Genomic DNA, 20,387 nt, shown 5'->3' on the forward strand with positions numbered 1-20,387 from the left:
TGTAATGAGCAAGAAAACCGTGTTATTTTTCAAAAATACACCCAACCCCCTCCCCCATGTCCCCAGGGACCCCAGGCCTCTCCCCCAGCACAGGCTTCTTTCCCTGGCAGTGCAGAGGGAGCCCAGACCTTGGCCGTGGTTCTGGTCTGTCCAGGATGCCCTCCCTGTCCACATGAGCTGCTCCCCGCCCACCTGAACGGGGAATTACTTGAGACAGGGACTGTTCTTTCTTGCTTCTCTCGGGCACGGTCTGGCAGAGCGTGGATGGATTTAGCTTTAGCTTTTCTTCAGAAGATTAGGTCCTCGGCCTTCGATCTACTTACACTGTTCTAAGCCTCACCCTGCAGTGAGGTCTAGCCCCACAGAGCTCAGGGGAGGGTCCACATGGGGTACCTGCTGGTTGAGCCACTCTGTTCCCCATTCTGATGGGCCCCTTCTGGGTGTCTGACACTTTTCAAAGCCTGGTGCCACCAATTTTTCCACATGTGTCCTGGTGACTGGGGACCTTGAGTTTCTCAGTGCCCCATAACTGGAGTCCAGGCCTAGATGAGAACTCAGGTCTTCTCTGTTCATGAAGCCACAATGTAGGCCAAAACCACCTTTCTGAGAAAGTTATCAGCCAAAATGAGAGCCCAGGAGCCCTGAGGGAGAGGCATTTTTCCCTCTCAGCTACTTAGGGGATGGGCTCTGGGCCTGGTAAGTTCGTTCTTCAGCACATTAGATCTCCTCCCCAGCATTTTCCAAGTCAGAGCATCCCTGCCCTCAACCTCTCCAGTTGGGCCTGCTCACCATCCCCTCCTCCCACATCTGTCTTCTCAGCACCCATGCGTCTCCCATGACCGCATTCATGACCGCATCACTTCCAGCCACACAGCATGCTGGCATTGGAAGACGCTCTGCTCTGTTCCACCCCCACAACTGGCCACAATTTCCTGAGTACATTCCCTGACCTTCACCGTTTTGACCCTTCTAAGGACTTTGAAGCAGGCTAGGGAGGCACTCTAAGGCTAGGTTTGAACTGAGGAAGAATCTGAGGCTCAGAGAGGTGAAATGCTAGGGCCTCTACCTTCTCAGCAGTGTTATGGGGGGTTAGCCTCAGTGAGGCCCCCTCTAGCACCAACGTTCCATATGACCTGACCCAGCTCAATCAGACCCTGCCGGGCACTGGGGTAGGACTCTTTGCCGAGGGCCAAGTGACCTGAGGCTCACAAACACACACAGAGCACCCAGCATGAATATGCTCCCTGCACACACATACCTGCTTACACACATACACACACACACACACACACACACACACACACACACACACATACACTCACTCACACGCACTAGTATCCCACAGGAAACATTCATGTGTCCCCCACAGGGCGTTACACCTGCATTCTCCTCCCCTGCCAACAACATGCTCACATTCTCATCTTTTTCTTCTCTACTCAAAGGGAAGTACAGAATCCTGGGGCATCGAGAACGCAGCCAGGAGGCTCCTCCCCAGATCCTGCCTCGAAGCGTGGCCCTGCCCACAGGTGGAGAGAGCTGTAGAATCACAGGCTGGCAGTGGATGCAGTAACCAGGGGCTTCAGGACATATTTTGTCAAATTAGAATCATCTACTCCAGCGGTTCTCGGAATTGGCAGCTTGTTAGCCTCCCGGCAGAGCTTTCAGAAGCATACCCTGAAAACACATCCCACCATAGAGGTTCTGACTTAACTGATCCGGATGTGGGCCAGGCAGCACTTTTTTTTTTTTCTTAAAGCTCTCCAGGTGATTCTAAGAAGCCAGGGACGAGAACCACTGAGCTAGTCCAATCCCTTCATTTTGGGGCATCCCCTGGCCCTCTGTGGGCACTCCTGCTGCCTTACCCACACACACCTGGAACGTGTCCTTGGATGCCCGCTCAAAAACTTTCGAGCGGCTGGACAGGAAGAGCACTTCTGTCTTGCCATCCTCACCATAGATCTGCACGTAGACTCGGGCAGTGGTGCCTGCACCGCCCACATCCCCCGTCCAAACCTCAACCTCATAATGGACCACTGGGTGGGCATGTGGGGAGAAAACAGCACATTCAGTAATATTAATAATAGCAGTGATAGCAGCAAAGCCAACATTCCTGACCCTGTGCCACGCCTGGTGCTTCACGGGCACCATCTCATCTAACCCTCTCCGCAGCATCGAGATGAGGACTATCAGTGCCATTTTGCAGGCTGACAAATTGAGGCTTAAAGGAATTGAGTGGGTGGTCGAAATGGCAGACTCAAGCAATCAGACTCCAGAGCCCAGTGATCCACTGTACTACACGCGACTTCCGGAACCAGGCATGAGGAGTCGTTAATACACCAGTGAGCACTCACTGCTGTCTGCCGGCCCCTGGGCAGACACCATGGAGTAGAAAGTAGCAAAGGCTTCCTTATGTTCAGTAAAGGACATGGGACTGAAATTAGAATTTTCTTTCTTTCTTTCTTTCTTTTCTTAAAATACATACATTAACATGGGGCTTGAACTCATGACCCCAAGATCAAGGGTTGCATGCTCTACCAACTGAGCCAGCAAGGGACCCTTGAAATTATAATTTTTATTTAAATATATGCACCTTTCAGATGACATCAACAGATACATCTACACCCAGAGAGAGTTGTCTGTGTCCTGAAGTAATACGTTAGTAAGCAGTTAGAGGGTGGAAATGTGTTCGAGGTATGCACCACTAGGTGTGCACCATTTCTGACGATGAGGGAGATGTCTTCCAGAACTGTGGGATCATGGTTTTTCAGTGACTACTGTTAAGACTTACCCTCGCAGAAATGCCATAAGATGATATCGTGATTTTTATTTTCAAGGTAAGATTGTTATTTTCAACAAGATGGGGGCTCTTCCATTACCATAGCAATATGAGAGATTTGGGGCAGAAAATAAGAGGACTGGCTGAGAGCCTAAAGAAGTTGAACTAGAGATACCAGGATCAGCTGGGAGTGAGGGTAGGCAAGCATTTGCACAATGGGGGGATTCAGTAAAGCTGGCATTCTGAATGGACAGAACCCACAACCTCATTCCCTCTGTCAGATCCTAGAGCAATAGGCAGCCAGAATTACACAAAACTATGATAAAAATGACCATTCAGAGAGCAAGAACCAGCTATTGGAAATCAACATGTGGTAGCTGAAATAAAATAGCCCATAGTAAGGATAAAGTCAAGGACAGCTCATAAGAACAATAGAAGAAATTTCTCAAGAACAAAATAACAAATGATAGAAAGGTAAGAAAAGTAGAGGAATTGCAACATCTTACCAAGAAAACAGAGGATAGAGAGTTAGAAATTGTTAAAGAAATACCCATAAAAGTCTCAGAATTAAAAAATTCTCCATAGAAGGAGCCCGTGATGAATCCAGAGTAATGGATGAAACTAAGATCACAAAAGGCAGTGAGGACATCATGAAATTTCAGAATGCCAGGTATAAAAATAGGATCCTATAAACTTCTAGAGAGAAAAAACCCTAAAGGGTTAGATAACAGAATGGTATCAGACTTCCAAACTGCAACACTGGGAGTTAGAAAATGGTAGAATAATTCCTTCTAAACTTTAAGGGAAAATGAATTCTAACTAAGAATTCTATAATGAGCCAAATTCCTGATCAATTGTGAGACATTCCCAAACATGCAAGGTCTCAACTTTTCTCTTCCATGCACATTTTCTCAGGAAGCTATCCAGTAGAAATGAAAAGAAGGAAGAAACCAAAGAAGAGAAAGACATGAAGTCCAGGAAATAGGAAATCAAAAAAGAAAGGAATTTCCAAAAAGATGGGCAAAAGGAAGTCCCAAAAGGACAGCTTCATGGTAGCCTAGAGAGCAGGAGGACAGAGGTTCCTAAAGGAATGTCTTGGGGCAAGGAGTGAGCAGAAGGAGGTAGAGAGAAACAGAATTATGAAAAGAATTTTAGTTCTATTGGGGAGATGGAGATAAAATGATGTTATGGGAGAATTGTCTCGTACTCCAACGCAAATTCATGTATTAAAGTCCTAACCCCTAGTATCTCAGAATGTGACTTAGAGATAGAACCTTTAAAGAGAAAATTAAGTTCAATTATGGTCATTAAAGTGAGGCCCTAATCCTATATGACTGGTATCTTTATAAGAGGAAGATACTAGGACACAGACATGCAAATGCCTAAAGGAAAGACCATGTGAACATGCAGCAAGAAGGCAGCTATTTGCAAGGCAAAAAAAAGGCCTCAGAAGAAATGTGATCTGCTGACACCCTGGTCATGGACTTCTGGCTTCTGGAACTGTGAGAAAATAGATTTCTGTTGTTTAAGCCATCTATTCTGTGGGTTTTTTTATGGCACCTAGCAAACTAATACAGATAGGTGGGTATATAGAAATACAGATGGGTATATAGAAAACTATATAGATGAAAACTGAGGCTATCATTAACTCCAGAAAAAACAAAGAGTTGTACAAAAATTGAAATGTAATCATCATACAGTATGTGTCTCAGAATGTATAATATTTACATAGTCATAATAATGTAAAAATTGAATACTGATTTAATTTTATTGAAGGCTGGGAGGAATGGATGCACACACACACACACACACACACACACATTCATGTGTGTTAAAAGAGCTAAACCCTCCTCTTCCACTGTAAGAAGTCAAGAGTTCATGTCTATGAATAAAATAATCAAGGAATTGGCAAGCAAATTATTAAAAATATGGAGATAAACTTCAGAGGGAAAGTGAAAGCAATTGTTACCTTTGAAGAAGGGAGATGGTAAGGAGAAGGGAACTAGTGCTTTCTAAAAATCTGTATCTTATTAACTAGTACCTGTATTATTGTGATGGAAATCAAGTTCTAACTTCTAAAAAGAGAAAGAGTTGATTCTTCACAGTGGCAGGTACCATTACACAGCATGTGTATATGATACAGCCCTCAAGAAACCTACAGGATAGTTGAGGAGAGATCACTGTGAACTTCACCCTCATTCAGAGATGTTGTCATCCTGTCCAAAAAAGTCCCCCACCCCCATGTCATTACTAACATCCTATCCTGCTTCATTTTCTTCATAGCTCTTACTTGGCATTGTATTATATATTTATTGTTTGCCTCCCCTGGTAGAATGTAAATTCCACAAGGGCAAGTTTCGCCTATTTTGTGCCTAGGGCAGTGCTGGCTCAGAGAAACGGTCAATATATATACTTATTCAATAAATGAATAAATAAACAGCTTTATCTCCTCAGCCAGTCTTCCCAGAAGAAAACACAGACTATGTCTCAAACTCCTGTACACAGGGCTGAGAATGTACATTTCTTAATAGAATCATTTGCTGCCTTTATTCCAGAAAAAAATATTTCATCCACGGAGTCCTCACTTTCCCTATCTGTAATTTGAGCCGCTTTTCCCCTCCTAGAACCATGGCACCGCAGGCAATCAGAAGCACCATCATCTCCCCTAAGCCTCCCCCTTGGAATCAAGTTAAGTCACCCCACAGTCCCTTCTCCTTCCCCACACCCCATCCTGCAGGGAAACAATGCTGGTGGCCCCATCACTGCTGCTTCCATACATTTCTGGATCTCCACGACCTCACTGGGATAGAGCTCCACCTCCAGGCGCCCATCAGCTTGGTTCTTGTCCAGCCAACGGTTGGCAGGGAAGGTGTACTGCTTGCCTTGGCGGGGCACGCGGATCTGGACACTGCCGAGGAACCAGCTGGCATGCATGCCTGTGCTGTCATGCCCAATCACCAGCCGACTGATCTAGAAAGAAACCCAGGGTGCAAGTGAGCAAAGAGCTGGTGCACAGAAATCTCCATGCTTCCACCCACCTCCCACCCACCACCAACACTGGTACAAACTGCTTTCCTTGACCCAGACCTCCAGCTCCCCAGAAGAGGGGGGCTCAGCAGGAGGAGGCTGGTTCCCAGTCTTGTCCACCATCAGCCAGTCGGGGCACTTCTCCCGCCCAGAGCCTTTGTTCCCTCCTCTTAAGAGGAGCTCACCCTTGTGGTAGTTGTGAGAAGCAAGTTGGGGAGCGGGTGTGACTCCAGTATGTCTGTGATTGTGTTGAGTGGTGGCCACACACGGAAGCAAACATTCAAAACATTAACCATTTGCTTCAGTAGCCATGTTATTGGTTTGGCTTTGCTTTGTTTAAACAAGACAGTACCGTACCCATTTCTGCATTTCTTCTCTGATGTATCCCTCGGTTCTGTGCTCAATCCCTTCTCTCACTCTTGGCCCTGAGGAACATCTTTCTCTTTCCAGTAACGCTCAGTAGTCCACTTGCTTTGCTATTTTACATTTTAACATCTTTACATTTAACACAGACCACTGCGTAGATCATCATGTTACCATCCTCACGAGTACTTGGTTCTTCAATGTTCAAATCCCTTTAGTGTGTTTTGTTTTTTTTAATGCTGTTTACGGGGCGATTCGAACATTAGACAGAATTATCAAATAGCCTTGAGATCCCTGCTGGTCCCTCCCTCTCCCCTCAGCTTCTCTCTGTGATGGTTTGAAGGGGTAATGCTAGCCATGAGTCTGGTGCCAGAAGGCTAGAGTTAGAAAATTGTTCCTCTAAGCCCTGTTCTCGCTCTTATGAGTGCTAAGTGCCTCTTGCGGCTGATAATGAAAATAGTATCAGAACTGAGTGCATGTAGCCTGGGTCCCCTGGAATTGTAGGAAGGAAACAAGCTTTGTTTACAAAGCCTGAGAACCTTCTGGGTGAGTGCCAAGGGCCACAGGAGAGCTTCATTGTCTGTGGTGCTGGGACAGCAATGGGATCAGCTGGAAGAATAAAGACAGGGACAAGTGTCTTCTACCTGACAGGATGGGAAGCTCCTTAAGGACAGAACTCCTGAAGTTCGTTCAATTCCAGAATGCCCAGCACCTACGTGGCGTGACTGTTGATTAACTGCCAGCTTACTGAGCACCTACTGTGGGCATGTGGGTGCTATCAACATGGTTAATGCCAATAACAATCCCCCTGGTGTCCCCTGTTGTTATGAATGAGGACAAGCAAAGGTGAAGAAACTTACAGGCTCAGCAGGTAAGTGGAAACATGGAGCCTTGGGCCGTCAGCAGCCAGAGCTGGCTCTCCCAACCTCTTGGCCACACTGCTTGTTGAGGGGGTTTCAAAAAAGCAAGGAAAGTCCCCAGATGCCATTCCCCTCCCCTCAGATGTCTCATCTATCTGGGGCGGTTGCCAGAAATCCTCAGTAAAGGGAAGAGCATCTCACTCCACGATTATTAATTCAGCTGAAAATGTAAATACATTTTGAGGAAGGAAGACTGTGATTTAAGCTCATTACCATCAAGGGATAAATGACTGACATGAGAGCACTTTGATGGAGTACCTGAAATATGGTGAGGCTTAGAGAGAGGGGAAAGAGACAGGAAAGTAAGGTCACAGATTGGAGCTTGTCAGCATCCCAATTCCTACTAGCCACACCTTGAGAAGGGCAGGTGCTAACAAGAAGCCCAGCTTGGACATTTCCAGAAAAGTTTCCAACACTCTGGTTGAGGGCATTAGATCTGTGTTCTTCTAGATGAACTGCTCAGACTTCTAGCAGCCGGGCCACTGGGTCCTTGACAGAGGGACACCCTCAGGTGCCATCTTCTGAGGTAGTATCTCTCCAGTGTTGCTGGGGTTGTACATTGAAACAGGTTTCCTGAGCATAATTCAGATAGATGGATACTCAAGTTTGGAACTGGGAAGATTTTCAGCCCCTCTTTTCATTTTTCCCTTCTCCTCTTTTCCTTCCCCACATGCCTGTGTCCCCTTCTCCAGTGTCTGGGACCCAGCTACATTGGTCTTGCCTATGTAGGTAAAGGAAATGTTGGAAATATAGACACCAAAAATACACATTCTGTCCCTAAACGGACTCTGGGAGCTTAACCACTGTTCACATATATTCTGCTGCTCCGGGTCATAGCTGGAAAGTAATGTACTTCGCTAACCCACAAGAGGGCATTTTTTCCCTTTAAAATGTGTTCACCCATGTGCATGTGAGAGTGTGTTTGTGTGTATGTGAGTGTGCAATGTGTGCATGAGTGCGTGTGCATGTGAGTGTGTGCGTGCACCCACACGTGGACACATGCAGGGTGGGTGAGAGCATGTCACATGGTCTTGGGAAGGAGACTTACAGTTCCAATGTTCAGGGTCTCCAGCGTGAACTCATCCACCCGGCCACGTTCAAAATAGTCCTGCAGATTGTTGTCAGAGACGAGAAGAATTTGCTTGATGGTGTCAGATTTATCCCCATAGAGCTTGATGTAGACCTTGGAATCTGTGCTGGCCCCAGAGATGTCCCCGGTCTTCAGGCTGATGTGGTAGCGGAAGTCTGGGAGTCCAAGGTGGGAGGCAGGGAGGGAGGGATTAGTGCAGGGTGGATGGAAAGGGCTGCAGCAGGAGGGCAATCTGCAGCCAGGGCGGGACACTGGTTTACGGGGGGCGGGGGTGGGGTGGTGGTGGTCAGCAGCCTAAACCTTGCTCTCCGTAAGTTGCCCTGTGATGGGGCAGGGCTCCCTTCATCTCTGCCAGGTCCCCTCATCAACAACACTGGGACGTTGATCCCTGTTTGGCCTGCTCGCAAGGTATGAACATGCCAACAGGAAAGCATTCAAAGACCACTGAGTGTAAAAGACTTGAATGAAGGACCTCAAACAACCACCCTGTCCAGTTTCTCATCTGATGGATGAAGACACTGAAACAAAGGAACGTCAAGCTTTGCAGACCGTGTTTAGCGCATTATATATGCACTGTATATGTATTCTGATCTCGGCTTTACAAGTGAGGAATCAGAGCCTTAGAAGGTTACATGTTTGGCTCAAGATGTCAATAGTTCAGAAGTAGCCAGCCAGGAGTGAAATCCTCATGTGGGCCCGAAGCTCCCTGTCACAAAACAGGATGCCATGTTGGTGTTCTTCCATTTTATCACCCAGAAAGGTCTGCATCGTAGGTGCACAAGGGAGGATAGACACGTCTGTTTGGCTGATGCTGCCTCCTTTGTTGCTCTCATCAACAGAGGCCTGTGTGCACTCAGGGTCCCATACCCAATGCCACAAAGAGACTACAGAGAAGAGGATTCCAGATCCTCCCTCAGAGCCTCTTCCCCTCCACCCTCCCCACTGCTGCCCTCCGGGAATGATGTGAACAGTTCAAGAGCCGGAAGGATGCCTCTCTCATCAGGGGCACACCCACCACCTGGTCTCGGGACAACTTACTCTTCAGTGTCGCATTGCTATCACTGGGCAGCAACTCTCGGACCAACTGACCATCATCCTTATCCTTGTCCAGCCACCTGTTGGGCAGACAAGGGGCTGTTAGTTCTTTGAGTGGCCAACAACCAGCCATCACACTGTTCGTGGAGAGTCACCAGAAAGGCCAAAATTGGGGATTCAGCAAAGGAAAAGGCTCTAGGGGGGCTGAGAACAAAGGTCCCTGCCCAGACTGGGGAGGAAGACAGCCCTGAGGAGGCAGTATTGGCTGATGTTGGAAGGGTGACAAGGAGTTAGCTGGGAGAAGAAGAAGGTGCCATCTCCAGGGACCAGCAAATGTTGGGACAGAGCAGAGCCTCTGGGAGCTGGTGGAAGGCCAGTGTGGATGGAAGGCAGCGGGGGAAGGGCAGCTAGCCTGCAGCAAAGAAGGCTAGACAGGTGGAAGGGTCACAGGATGTAGGACCTTGGCAATCACAGTAAAGAGCTTGTCCTGAAAGTCATGAACACCGGTGTCACTGTTATCATCATAAACAATCACCTCGTTCTAGGAGAGCCTACCATGTGCGTGGCAGTGTGCTGAGGGCTCTGGGGAGGGGAGACGGCAGAGATGATGCACGGAGATCAGTAAAGACACAGCTCGGCCCTTAGAGAACCTACTGTCCAGTTAAGAAGACAGGCTAGACCAGCCAAGGTGCTGAAGACCAGGACAAGGATGGCTGTCGAACCAGAGTAAGTGCAACAGGAATTCAGAGCAATGAGGACAGCTTGTGGGGAAGGGGCTCTGCTCTGAGTCCTCAAGGAAGAATGAGATTTGCCAATAAGGAGAAGTTAGGTCTGGATCCTACAGGGCTGGGTTTGATGGTGGTGACTCCTCTATACGTCAGAGTGGGCCATGGCCCCAGCTCTCTGCTGGTCACCCACCTGGGGGCAACATATTGCACTGGTCACCCAAAAAGCGCCATCTGCCCCGAGCATGGGATGCAGCCTGAGAAATGAGACGACCGTGCAAGCACCAGGTGCCCAGGCCCCAGTACTCACGAGGGTCTGTGATATAGGTGACGGCAGCAGAAGAGACACCCTCGGTGATCTCCAGCACCGCGGGGAAGCCAAGGCACTCCTCTCTTGACCAGTGTCTCCCCATCTGCCTCTGTGTTACAGCTGGTCTTGGCAACCCAGCCCTGTTATACTCCTGGCAGGGAGGCACCTCCCTGGCCACAGAAGCCATCAAAGGAAGCCAAGGCGTGCCTCCGCCCCAGCCCTCCTGACACGGAGCTCAGGCCTCCGGGAACCACGGTCTCTCTGCAATATACCCCCACCTGAGTGTCGGCATCCCCATCCCTTCTCTCTTGCCCCCGCCCCAAGCACACGAACTTACACGCCCACCTGCCGGCTGTTAGCTCACACAAAATGTTAGCTGGCAGCTGAGTGGCTACACTCGCCATGGGCTTCTCAATGCTGCGAGCCTAGAATGCCACAATTATTCGGGATTCCAAGACATGAAGACACAATTGTAAAATCTGAGGCTGACACCAGCGTGGGTGGGGGTCAGGGAGAGATATTTGCGAGCAGGGGCTACTGCCTAGAGCCCCTCCGTTAGGAGCCGCCACCCCTGTCCTGCGGAGGTCACCGCCTGCAGAGGTCACCCGGCATTTCCCACAGATGCAGACTGCAGAGAAGGGTGTGGCTCTGGCCACCACTCACGGGGACGGGGAGGATGGAGCCAGCAGGCCCTCCGCCATCGGAAAACCTATGCTCCCTCCCAACCTTCTCTCCACCACTCACCCATCCCCAGGCCCACCGCAGCGGCAAAGGGACACCGTGGCTTGCCATTTCAGTTTCCAATGAAGTACTTGCAGGGTATCGATCGAGATTTCCAAATACAGCCGTTTTCTTTCAGCTTCAGACGCTTGAGCCCAGCACCCAGAGGCTGCTCAATGGGTGAGCCCCTCTACAGGTGATTTTATTGCTCTTTCCCTGGGCTCACAAGAATGTACAAGCATGCACACACACGTGTACACACACACACACACACACACACACACACCTGCCAGAGCTAAACCGCTCACCCTACCTGACCCTGGCAGAGAAGTTGGGAGAAAGAGGCCTGGTTTTTCCTCTCCCAGCTCAGGTGAAAAAAGAACCAGCGTGGAGCTCCAGCCCCGCCTCCAGCTTCTTCAAAGTCCTCCTGGGTCCCGAGTCGGCAAATGCCATCACCACATGGCTCAGAAAGGTACGAGAAGCCATTTTCTCAAAAATGCATGAACACTTTATGTGTCTGGGGGCAGAGAGGGCTCTGGGGTGTTTGGGGGCCTCAGCTTGCCTTGTGCCCTGCAATCAGCATCACCTGTGCCTCTGGCAGACTGGCTCCTTTCAAAGTGCAATCCCATTCCATCCTCCCCATCACCGTAAGACACATGCTGGGCAGGAAGTGCAGAAGACCAGAGAGGTTAAGAAATTTGCCCAAAGCCACACAGCAGGGAAATGGCTAAGACTCCTGGTCCCACACTCCCCCTGCATCATGCGTGTAGTAAGGCAGGCAGTGTGGACACACCAACTTTTTCCTCATCCCCTTTCCAGATTCCTCATCCTCTTACTGGCCTGTCTCAGGGCTCGGTCCTCACCATTCTTTATCCATGCTCTCCCTGAAGGATCCTATATGCATTTCCCTGACTTTAAATTCCATCACTACGCTCTCATTTCCTGGATCTATTTCTCATGGCCTGATTCTGGCTACTCGAGTCACAAGCATCTCAAACCTAACATGCCCCAGCTAAACCTCCCGAGTCCAGCCCATCTCCACCCTTAAACCTTCCTCCCCTCCCCCTCCCCACCCAGAACCCTTCCTCCCCAGGCTCCCTACTTCAGCAAGAGCATGACCTCTGCCCATCTGCCGAAGGCAGAGACCTGGGGTCTCCAATTCCCCTCTCTCTTGTGGGCACATCCTATGAGCTCTACCTCCGGGATCTGCCTCCAGTGTGGCCCTTTCTCCCCACCTCCACTGCGACCCCCTAGAGCCGAGCTGCCATGTTACAGGTTTAAATGCATCCCCTTAAAGTGATACGTTAAAGTCTTTTTTTCTTTAATTTTTTTTTAGTGTTTATTTATTTTAGAGGGATAGAGACAGAGCACGAGTGGGGGGGGGGGTGGTGCAGAGAGAGAGAGGGAGACACAGAATCTGAAGCAGGCTCCAGGCTCCGAGCCATCAGCACAGAGTCTGACACATGAACTGCGAGATCATGACCTGAGCTGAAATCAAGAGTCACACACTTAACAGACCGAGCCACCCAGGTGCCCTGATATGTTAAAGTATTAACCCCTAGTACCACAGAATGTGACCTTATTGGGAAATAGTGTCCTTACAAGGGTAACCAAGTTCACATGAGGTCACTATAGGGCAGGCCTTACTCCAAAATGACTGGTATCCTCATAAAAAAGGGAAATGTGAACACAGACACAGACATGCACAGAGGGAAGGCAACGTGAAGACACAGGGAGAAGGTGGCCATCTAATCGCCAAGAAAGCCTGTGGCCACCAGAAGCTGAGAAGCATGGGGCAAACCCTGTGCAGAGCTCCTTCAGAGGGGACACGGCCCTGCTGATACCTTGAGTTTGAACTTCTGGCCTCCGTAACTATGCGTCAACAATCCTGTGGTGTAAGCCACTCGATCTGTGGCGTGTTATTACAGCAGCCCAGCAAACTAATACATCATGGGCCCCGCAAAGCTTCCTATCAGGCTTCGCTTCCCCTTTGGACCTTCCATGCAGAAGCCCTGCTGCTTTCCTTTTTATTCCTCCAGAAGTCAGCCTCACTGTCCGCTCTGCAGACAGAAATTTACCCAGCGCCCCCACCTCGAAGCCACCCCACCTCAGTGTGGCTGCTCCCAGCAGCCTCCAGGCCATCGTGCGGTTTCCTTCATCCCGTTCCTCACAGTCCATGAGTACAGCTTTCATCGTTTATTCACTTCCTTATTGTTTAGTCCCCCTCTAGGCTACGCACTGCATGAGGTCAGGGAGCAAGTGTGAGCAAGTGCTTAATAAATATCTTTTGAGTGGATGGGAATAAGTCTGCTCCATCCAGCTATCAGCCAGGCAGCCTCCTGGTCCAGTAGGAGGGAAAGGAGTGGGTGACCGGAACTCTCCCACCTCGTGCTTCATCCCCACGTGCATATCAGCCCCTTGCCGGCCTCTGCATGAGTCCCCTCCTCAGTCCTGTGCCTCATGCCACCTCTCCAGCCTGGAGGACCCACCACCCTCTCTGCTCCTTGCCATCCATCCACCCTCTGATCTTCTGATCTTAAATCTTAAATCTTTTTTTTTTTTTTTTAAGTTTCATTGAGCGGGAGACTAACACTCCAAGGTAACTCAGTTACATTCTGCAATTGCCATATTGTATCTTTAAAAAGTAAGAACGCTTTGGTACATAAATAGGCACAGTAGCCGCGCACCGGGACACCTGAACCGGGTCTCCGCACCTGCAGGTGGGGTGGGGACGCAGGTCTAAGCGCCATCGGGAGGGCCATCTCTTTCTCGCACCAGCTACATCCTTCAGCCACTACTCCACTCCCCCGTCCACGGCGGTGGGTAGGGCTGAGTCTTCCCAAGGCGGGGGCCCAGGACCGAGGCGGGAGAGTGCCAGCAGCAGCAGGCCCCACGCACCTGAGACACGGGAACTCTACGTTGTCGCTCTCGGGCTGCCCTTCTTCTCTCACGAGCACGCGCTCCAGGAACCAGCCGCTGCCCCCACCTTTGCCATCGTGCCTGATCCTCACCCGCCTCACTTTCCGCATGGTGACCGACTCAATGGTGAACTCGTCAGCCTTCAAATGGGGAAGACAGCACGGTCAGTTGGACAGTGGCTCCCTTATGACCCAAACTCCAAGGGAAAACACGGGCCCAGAAATCAAAAAAGCCAGGGCTGATGGGTTGGACTACTGGTCTTTCACAGGTGGGCTGGGGGATACCTAGAAAGAACAGGTCTTACCCCTTCTCTAACTGCTCCCACTGGGAAGTCACTCGATATCAAGTTCCCAACAATGGAAGTCTATGTTTTTTGGTTAAACAATGGCCATTCCTTATGATCTTTTTTTTAAAATTTTTTTTTACATTTATTTATTTTTGAGAGACAGAGCACAAGTGGGGGTTGGGGCAGAGAGAGAAGGAGACACAGAATCTGAAGCAGGCTCCAGGCTCCGAGCTGATGGCACAGAGCCCGACACGGGGCTCAAACTCACAAACCGTGAGATCATCACCTGAGCCGAAGTCGGACGCTCAATGGACTGAGCCACCCATGCGTCCCTTTATGATCTCCTTCTAAATGGCAGATCTCCCAGGAGGATGGACACACTAGGCTGTTACCAGTCACTAACCATTTATCATGAATTAATTCCTTGGCTAATCAACTTGGGCTCCTGCCACAGAAAGATACTGACTGGGGGACCAGTGGTCTTGCTAATTTCACCATTCTGCCCGCTAATGGGGCAGCAGAAATACAGTAGGGGCTGGAGAGTTGCCAAGCCTACATGAGCACATCTGGGAGCCTCCAGGAACAGAAACACTAGTGTGGGACTGGTGGACAAAGGAGTCAGAAGAGGTAGAAGGAAAAAGTTAAGAAAGGGTGGGTAGGTGGGAGGGAGAGAAGAAACATATTGGTCTATGTGAACTCTCCCTCTCCATCCCTCCCCAGTGAACCTCCGTGTACCCACAACACTCAGATTACTTTTGCCACCCAAGAACCAGGCCAGCCTGGATTGGCCTCAGAGAGACCTCCACTCGAGTTCCAGGGCTTGTCCTGCCATTGCCAGGCAGGGAAAGAGCCAAGACTTATGTGAGGTCAGTCTGCAAATCTGCTTCACCTGGTAAGCACCTCCAGCCTCCCATTACTGCAACAACCACTCTACTGAGCACCTGCTCTGTGCTGCAGGCCAGGTCTGTTGGGGGGGGGGGAGGGGGAGGGGGGGGAAATATATGCGCATCGCTAATGTTCACATCAGCTGGCTACAGGTAGGCATCCATCCCTTCCCCATTTTAGACATGGGAAAATAGGCTGGGGGAAGGGAGCTACTGGCCCCAGGCTGGGTTTGCCCCCAGATCTGCCCACCACTTTTCCCATTGCCCCACTCGGCCTCCCCAGGAAACCCATCTGACAGATGCTGAAAATGAGGGGGGCACCCAGCACATCAGTAAGGAGGCTAGGAGCAGATCTCAACTCTTCCATTCCCATGTTTAGTGCTTTCTTGGTTTTTCTTTCAAAAGGAAACGACAAGGTGCCCTCAGTGGTCATGTCGAGCAGAGAAGGCAAAGTTCCCAGCTTTCCACTAGCCTGTGTCCTCCGGTCCACACACAAGGTGCCCAGCATTCCTCCCTACCTGGCCACCTCTGAGGGAAGAAAGGTGCCACTCATACTTCCCCAAATGTCCTCCTATTCTGCCCCCTTCTCAATGCTTAAGGTGGGGAAGGGACCATGACCCCTCCTGGGTGGCTCTTCAGGCCCCAGCTGAACAGTCCCAGGAGCCTGGAGGGTGTCGTGCATGCTAGTTCACCATTCCCCTGAGCAAGCCTCTCTGACAGCTGGGCCCCAGCACCCATATCAGCTCTCCTTAGCAGAGAAGGGAAGACAGAAGACAAGGGCACGGGACCTGGGACCAGTTGAGCGGCATGGGGGAGGGGCACGGCTGCACTCACATTGCCCTTCTCAAACAGGTCGGTGTTGTTCCTGCAGTTGTAGAGCAGCCGCTCCCCGGTGTCCCCCACGTCGCCAAAAAGGCACAGGTAGACATTGGCATCGGTTCCTGCGCCTTCGAGTTCTCCGGTGCACACGGTCACTCGGTACCGGGCCACTGTCAGGTAGAGAAAGGGACATAGTGGCTGGCCACCCCCTGCTCCCAGCACTGGCCCTGCTGCTCCTGCCTCTAAGTGCCTCCTCCCTCTTTCCCTCCAAGTCTTGCTTGGGCTGGCCCTGCTCCCTCCCCAGCTACACAAACCCCGACTCAACCCACTCCAGGATCAGCGTCCCTCTTCCCACATAAACCAGAGGCTCCCAGTCCTGGTCAAGCATCAGAATCCCCTGGGAAATTCTTGAAGAATGCAGATTCCTGTGTCCCACCTAGGCTTCCCAAATTTTAGTCTCCAGAGGTGGGATCCCTAAAACTGCTTTGTTTACATGCTCCCCCAGGAGACTCTGATGGGGTTGGCAGTGTTTGGGGACCACAGGTCTGATTCAAATATTTCGACACTTGATTCCATCCAACCCAGCAGATTCTTTTGTCTTAGGTTGTTCTCCAATTCATGTGTGTCCTGTCTTCCCTAGTAAGAGAATTTTTCTTTGTGAAACAGAACTGAGCCCCCCTTTTCTTCAGAACTGAAAGGCACAAAATGCAGCCACCGTGGGAGGGGCAGCAGGTCCTTTCTCTGTTGAAAATGTACCTTGGAGGAGGTGGACTGCATCCCCACACATCACAGCCTCCCTTCTCACTTCAAATAAGCTAGAAAGCAAAGTTCATTCACTCATTCACTCACTCATTCACTCATTGGTCCTGTATATGTTGACTGAAGCCCAGTCGGTGTTTGGCATCATGATAGGACAGGGAATCAGCAGCGAGCAACAGACTCCTGTCCCCACGGTTACAGCAGAGTTGAGAGGGGGCAGGTGGAGAGGAAAGATGGACAGTAAAATCATAACAAATTATAACCGGGGAAATTTCTGAGTTACATCTGCAACAAAGATTACATAGGAGCAGGGTGCCCTAAAGTGGAATGGAAATGGGGAGGGGGAGTGTGGTGAGTGAGTGTAAAGGATTTAGAGATTCAGCGAGGAGGTGATGTCTGGCAAAATGCTAATGACAGGAGTGGACCACAGGAAGTTCTGAGAGAAGAGGGTACAGGAAAGTATGAAGCTCCAGGGTGGGGATGGGTATGAGTAGCAAATGTTCCAGCAGAGAGAAGGCTAGTATGTCTTGGGGAGGGGAGGAGGGGGGTTAGACGAAGTCCAGAAGGGGGCCAAGGCCAGCACTGGGGGTATGACAGGTCAAGGTAAAAGCGTGACTTTCTAATGGGAAGTCATTAGAGCACTTTTAGTGAGCACGTAACTTGATCTGATTTATGTTTTAAAGGGTACTCTGGCTGCCATGTGGAGAACTGACTGTAGGAGTGAATCAAAGAGGCCAGTTACAGAATAATTACAGTCATCTAGAAAAGAGAGGAGAGTGCTTAAGACTGGGGTGCTGTGGAGATGGAGAGAAGCCAGTAGATTAAAGATCTACTTTTGAGGGAGAACCAACAGTACTTGGCGATGGGCTGGATAAGTAATTGAGGGAAAGAGGAATCACGGATGACTCCTAGGGTTTTGGCTTGGGCAACTGGGTACTGTTCCCAATAAGAAGTATGGATGCCTAGGGGGAAGGATAGGTTTGGAGATACAGATCAATGGTTCTGTTTGTACATTATAAATTTGTGGTGTCTATTAGATGTTCATAAAGAGAGGCCAAGATGGCAATTGCATGTGTGTCTGGGGAGTCAGGACTGTTGGCATGACTGGTCATCACTGGCACATGGATTCCACTGAAATCTATGGGAATTAGATCCCCCATGGAGAGGATGTAGACAAGGATTAGAGGGACACCAACATTAGGGATCAAGCCCAGAAGAAGCTAGCAACTCAGATGAGAAGCAGCCACGGAAGCAGGGGGGGCATGTCTCTGTAGCCAAGAGAAGGCAGGAATGATTTCAGTAGTAAATGCCACCAAAGATAGAGAGTGATCTTTGGTTTAGCTACATGGAAAGGACTTGTGTTGAGGACAAGAGCAGCCTCAGTGAAATTGTGGGGGAAGGGAAGAATCCCTCCAGCAAAGTTTGAACACAGTGAGAAAGAAGTGAGAAAGTGGGTACAGCACCTGGATGCCTGGATAGACCTCTCTCAAGAAGTCTGTTGTGAAGAGGAATACAAAAGGGAAATAATAGTTGGAGTGGGGATTAGGTTTAAAGATGCTTTATTATAAAATATTTAAGATGTGAGATACTAGATTATTATACTAAGTGGGAATGATCCTGTAGAGAAAAGAAATGATGATGCAGGAGAGAAGGTGAAGTTCTTTAGATAGGAAGAAGAAGAATGACCAGACCATAGATAAAGGACTAGATTTTCCAGGGTTCAAGAAACTACAACTATGGAGACTGCAAGGAGGGCAGAGGTATAGCCTCAGAGGAGTGACAGGTTGTGGGAGAGCCTTGAGTACAAACTGAGATATACTGAGTCATAAACTTAAAATAAGGCCAGTCCTGGGGCACCTGGGTGGCTCAGTCACTTAAGCACCCAACTTTGGCTCAGGTCATGATCTCATGGTTTGTGAGTTCGAGCCCTCCATTGGGCTCTGTGCTGACAGCTCAGAGCTTGGAGACTGCTTCAGACTCTGTGCCTCCCTCTGTCTCTGCCCCTCCCCCACTAGTGCTCTGTCTCTATCAAGAATAAACATTAAAAAAATTTTTTTTAATTTTTTTTAATGTTTATTTATTTTTGAAACAGAGAAAGAGAGCATGAATGAGGGAGGGTCAGAGAGAGGGAGACACAGAATCTGAAGCAGGCTCCAGGCTCTGAGCTGTCAGCACAGAGCCCGACATGGGGCTTGAACTCATGGAGTGCGAGACATGACCTGGGCCGAAGTTGGATGCTTAACCGACTGAGCCACCCAGGCTCTCCCTTTTATTTTTTTTTTTTAATTTTTTTTAATGTTTATTTATTTTTGAGACAAAAATTTTTTTAATAAAAATAAAATGAGGCCATTCGCAAGGCTGCATGTTGTACTCACTTGTTGGCTTCACCTAGGATAAGGTTATCCGGGCAAGCATGATAGAGGGATATAAGGGAAGAAAAGATAAGGGCATGTTTAGAGGTAGATTATAATGGTGGCCCATGCAATCTCATCCAGGTACAGAAAAAACTAAGTACAAGAAGAGGTGATAATAAAATGAGTGGATTAAAGGTCCTGATGCAGTTAAAAAATGTTAGGGTGGGAAAGGCAAAACTATGGAGACAGTAAAAAGATCAATGGTTGCCAGAGATTGGGTAGGAGGGAAGGGACAGAAGAAGAGACAGAGCACAGAGGATTTTTTAGGGCAGTGAAATTACTCTGTATAATACTATAATGGTGGATACATGTCATCATAAATTTGTCCAAACCATTGGACCATTATAAATGGTCCAAACCATTTGTAGAATGTACAGTACCAAGAGTGCTCCACAAGTAAACTATGAACTCAGGGTGCTAAGGATGTATCAGTGTAGGCTCACTAATTATAACAAAACGTATCACTCTGGTAGGGGATGATGATAATGGAGGGGGTATACATGTATGGGGGAACGGAGTGTACGATAAATCTTTATACCTTCCTCCCAATTTTGCTGTAAACCTAAAACCGCTCTAAAAAATAAAGTCTATTTTTAAAAATGAAGGAGCTATTAAAATACTCCCAGATAAACAAAAAGTGAAAAAAATTCATCACTAGTTGACCTGTCCTGCAAGAATATTTAAAGGAAGTCCTTCACATTAGACATTAGACAGCAACTTGAATTCAACCAAAGAAATAAGAGCACCAGGGAAAGTAACAACATAGCAAATGTATAGACAGTATCATGTGATTTTTTATTGTAATTATTTTCTTCTCATATCTTATAAAAGACAATTGCATAAAGCAGTAAATATAAAACTTCACTGGTGGATTTAAAATGTATAAAGATGCAATTTATATGATAGTATAGCACAAAGGAGGGGGAAGAGAACAAACCTACAATGCAGCAAAGTTTTTGTACATTATTGAAATTAAGTTGGTACTAATCTGAACTAGATTGCTATTAAGTTGTTAGTTGTAATTCTCTGGGAAACCATTAAAAAATTACAAAAAATGTATATATTAAAAGAAACAAGGGAACCAAAACAGTATTCTAGAAAATATTTATTCAATTCAAAAGAAAGTGGTAATGTAAATATACAGGAACCAAAAAAAAATTCGAAACATAGAAAACAAATAGCAAAATGGCAGGCATAAATCCTGCCATATCAGTAATTACATTAAGTGTAAATGGACTAAATATTTTAATCAAAAGGCAGAGTGTGGTCGTCATCCTGCAGAAACAGGATGGGTTTTTCACCCCATATTTGCTCAGATATCAAGGCTGATGACGCTACAC

General features: G+C 48.5%; 1 protein-coding gene across 2 annotated transcripts in view; it reads right to left on the reverse strand.

Annotated features, from left to right (window-relative positions):
• Nucleotides 1-20,387, reverse strand: part of LOXHD1 (lipoxygenase homology PLAT domains 1) — a 164,233-nt gene that overhangs the window by 69,225 nt on the left and 74,621 nt on the right. For both annotated transcript variants that reach the window (XM_053205540.1, XM_053205539.1), the window contains 6 exons: nt 15,890-16,044; nt 13,865-14,025; nt 9,215-9,291; nt 8,135-8,331; nt 5,554-5,746; nt 1,873-2,033 (listed from right to left, as the gene is read on the reverse strand). In XM_053205540.1, the coding sequence (XP_053061515.1) occupies nt 1,873-2,033; nt 5,554-5,746; nt 8,135-8,331; nt 9,215-9,291; nt 13,865-14,025; nt 15,890-16,044 (944 nt within the window). The remainder of the gene's footprint in view (nt 1-1,872; nt 2,034-5,553; nt 5,747-8,134; nt 8,332-9,214; nt 9,292-13,864; nt 14,026-15,889; nt 16,045-20,387) is intronic.

The sequence above is a fragment of the Acinonyx jubatus genome, chromosome D3 (assembly GCF_027475565.1).
Source record: "Acinonyx jubatus isolate Ajub_Pintada_27869175 chromosome D3, VMU_Ajub_asm_v1.0, whole genome shotgun sequence".
Lineage (NCBI taxonomy): Eukaryota > Metazoa > Chordata > Mammalia > Carnivora > Felidae > Acinonyx > Acinonyx jubatus.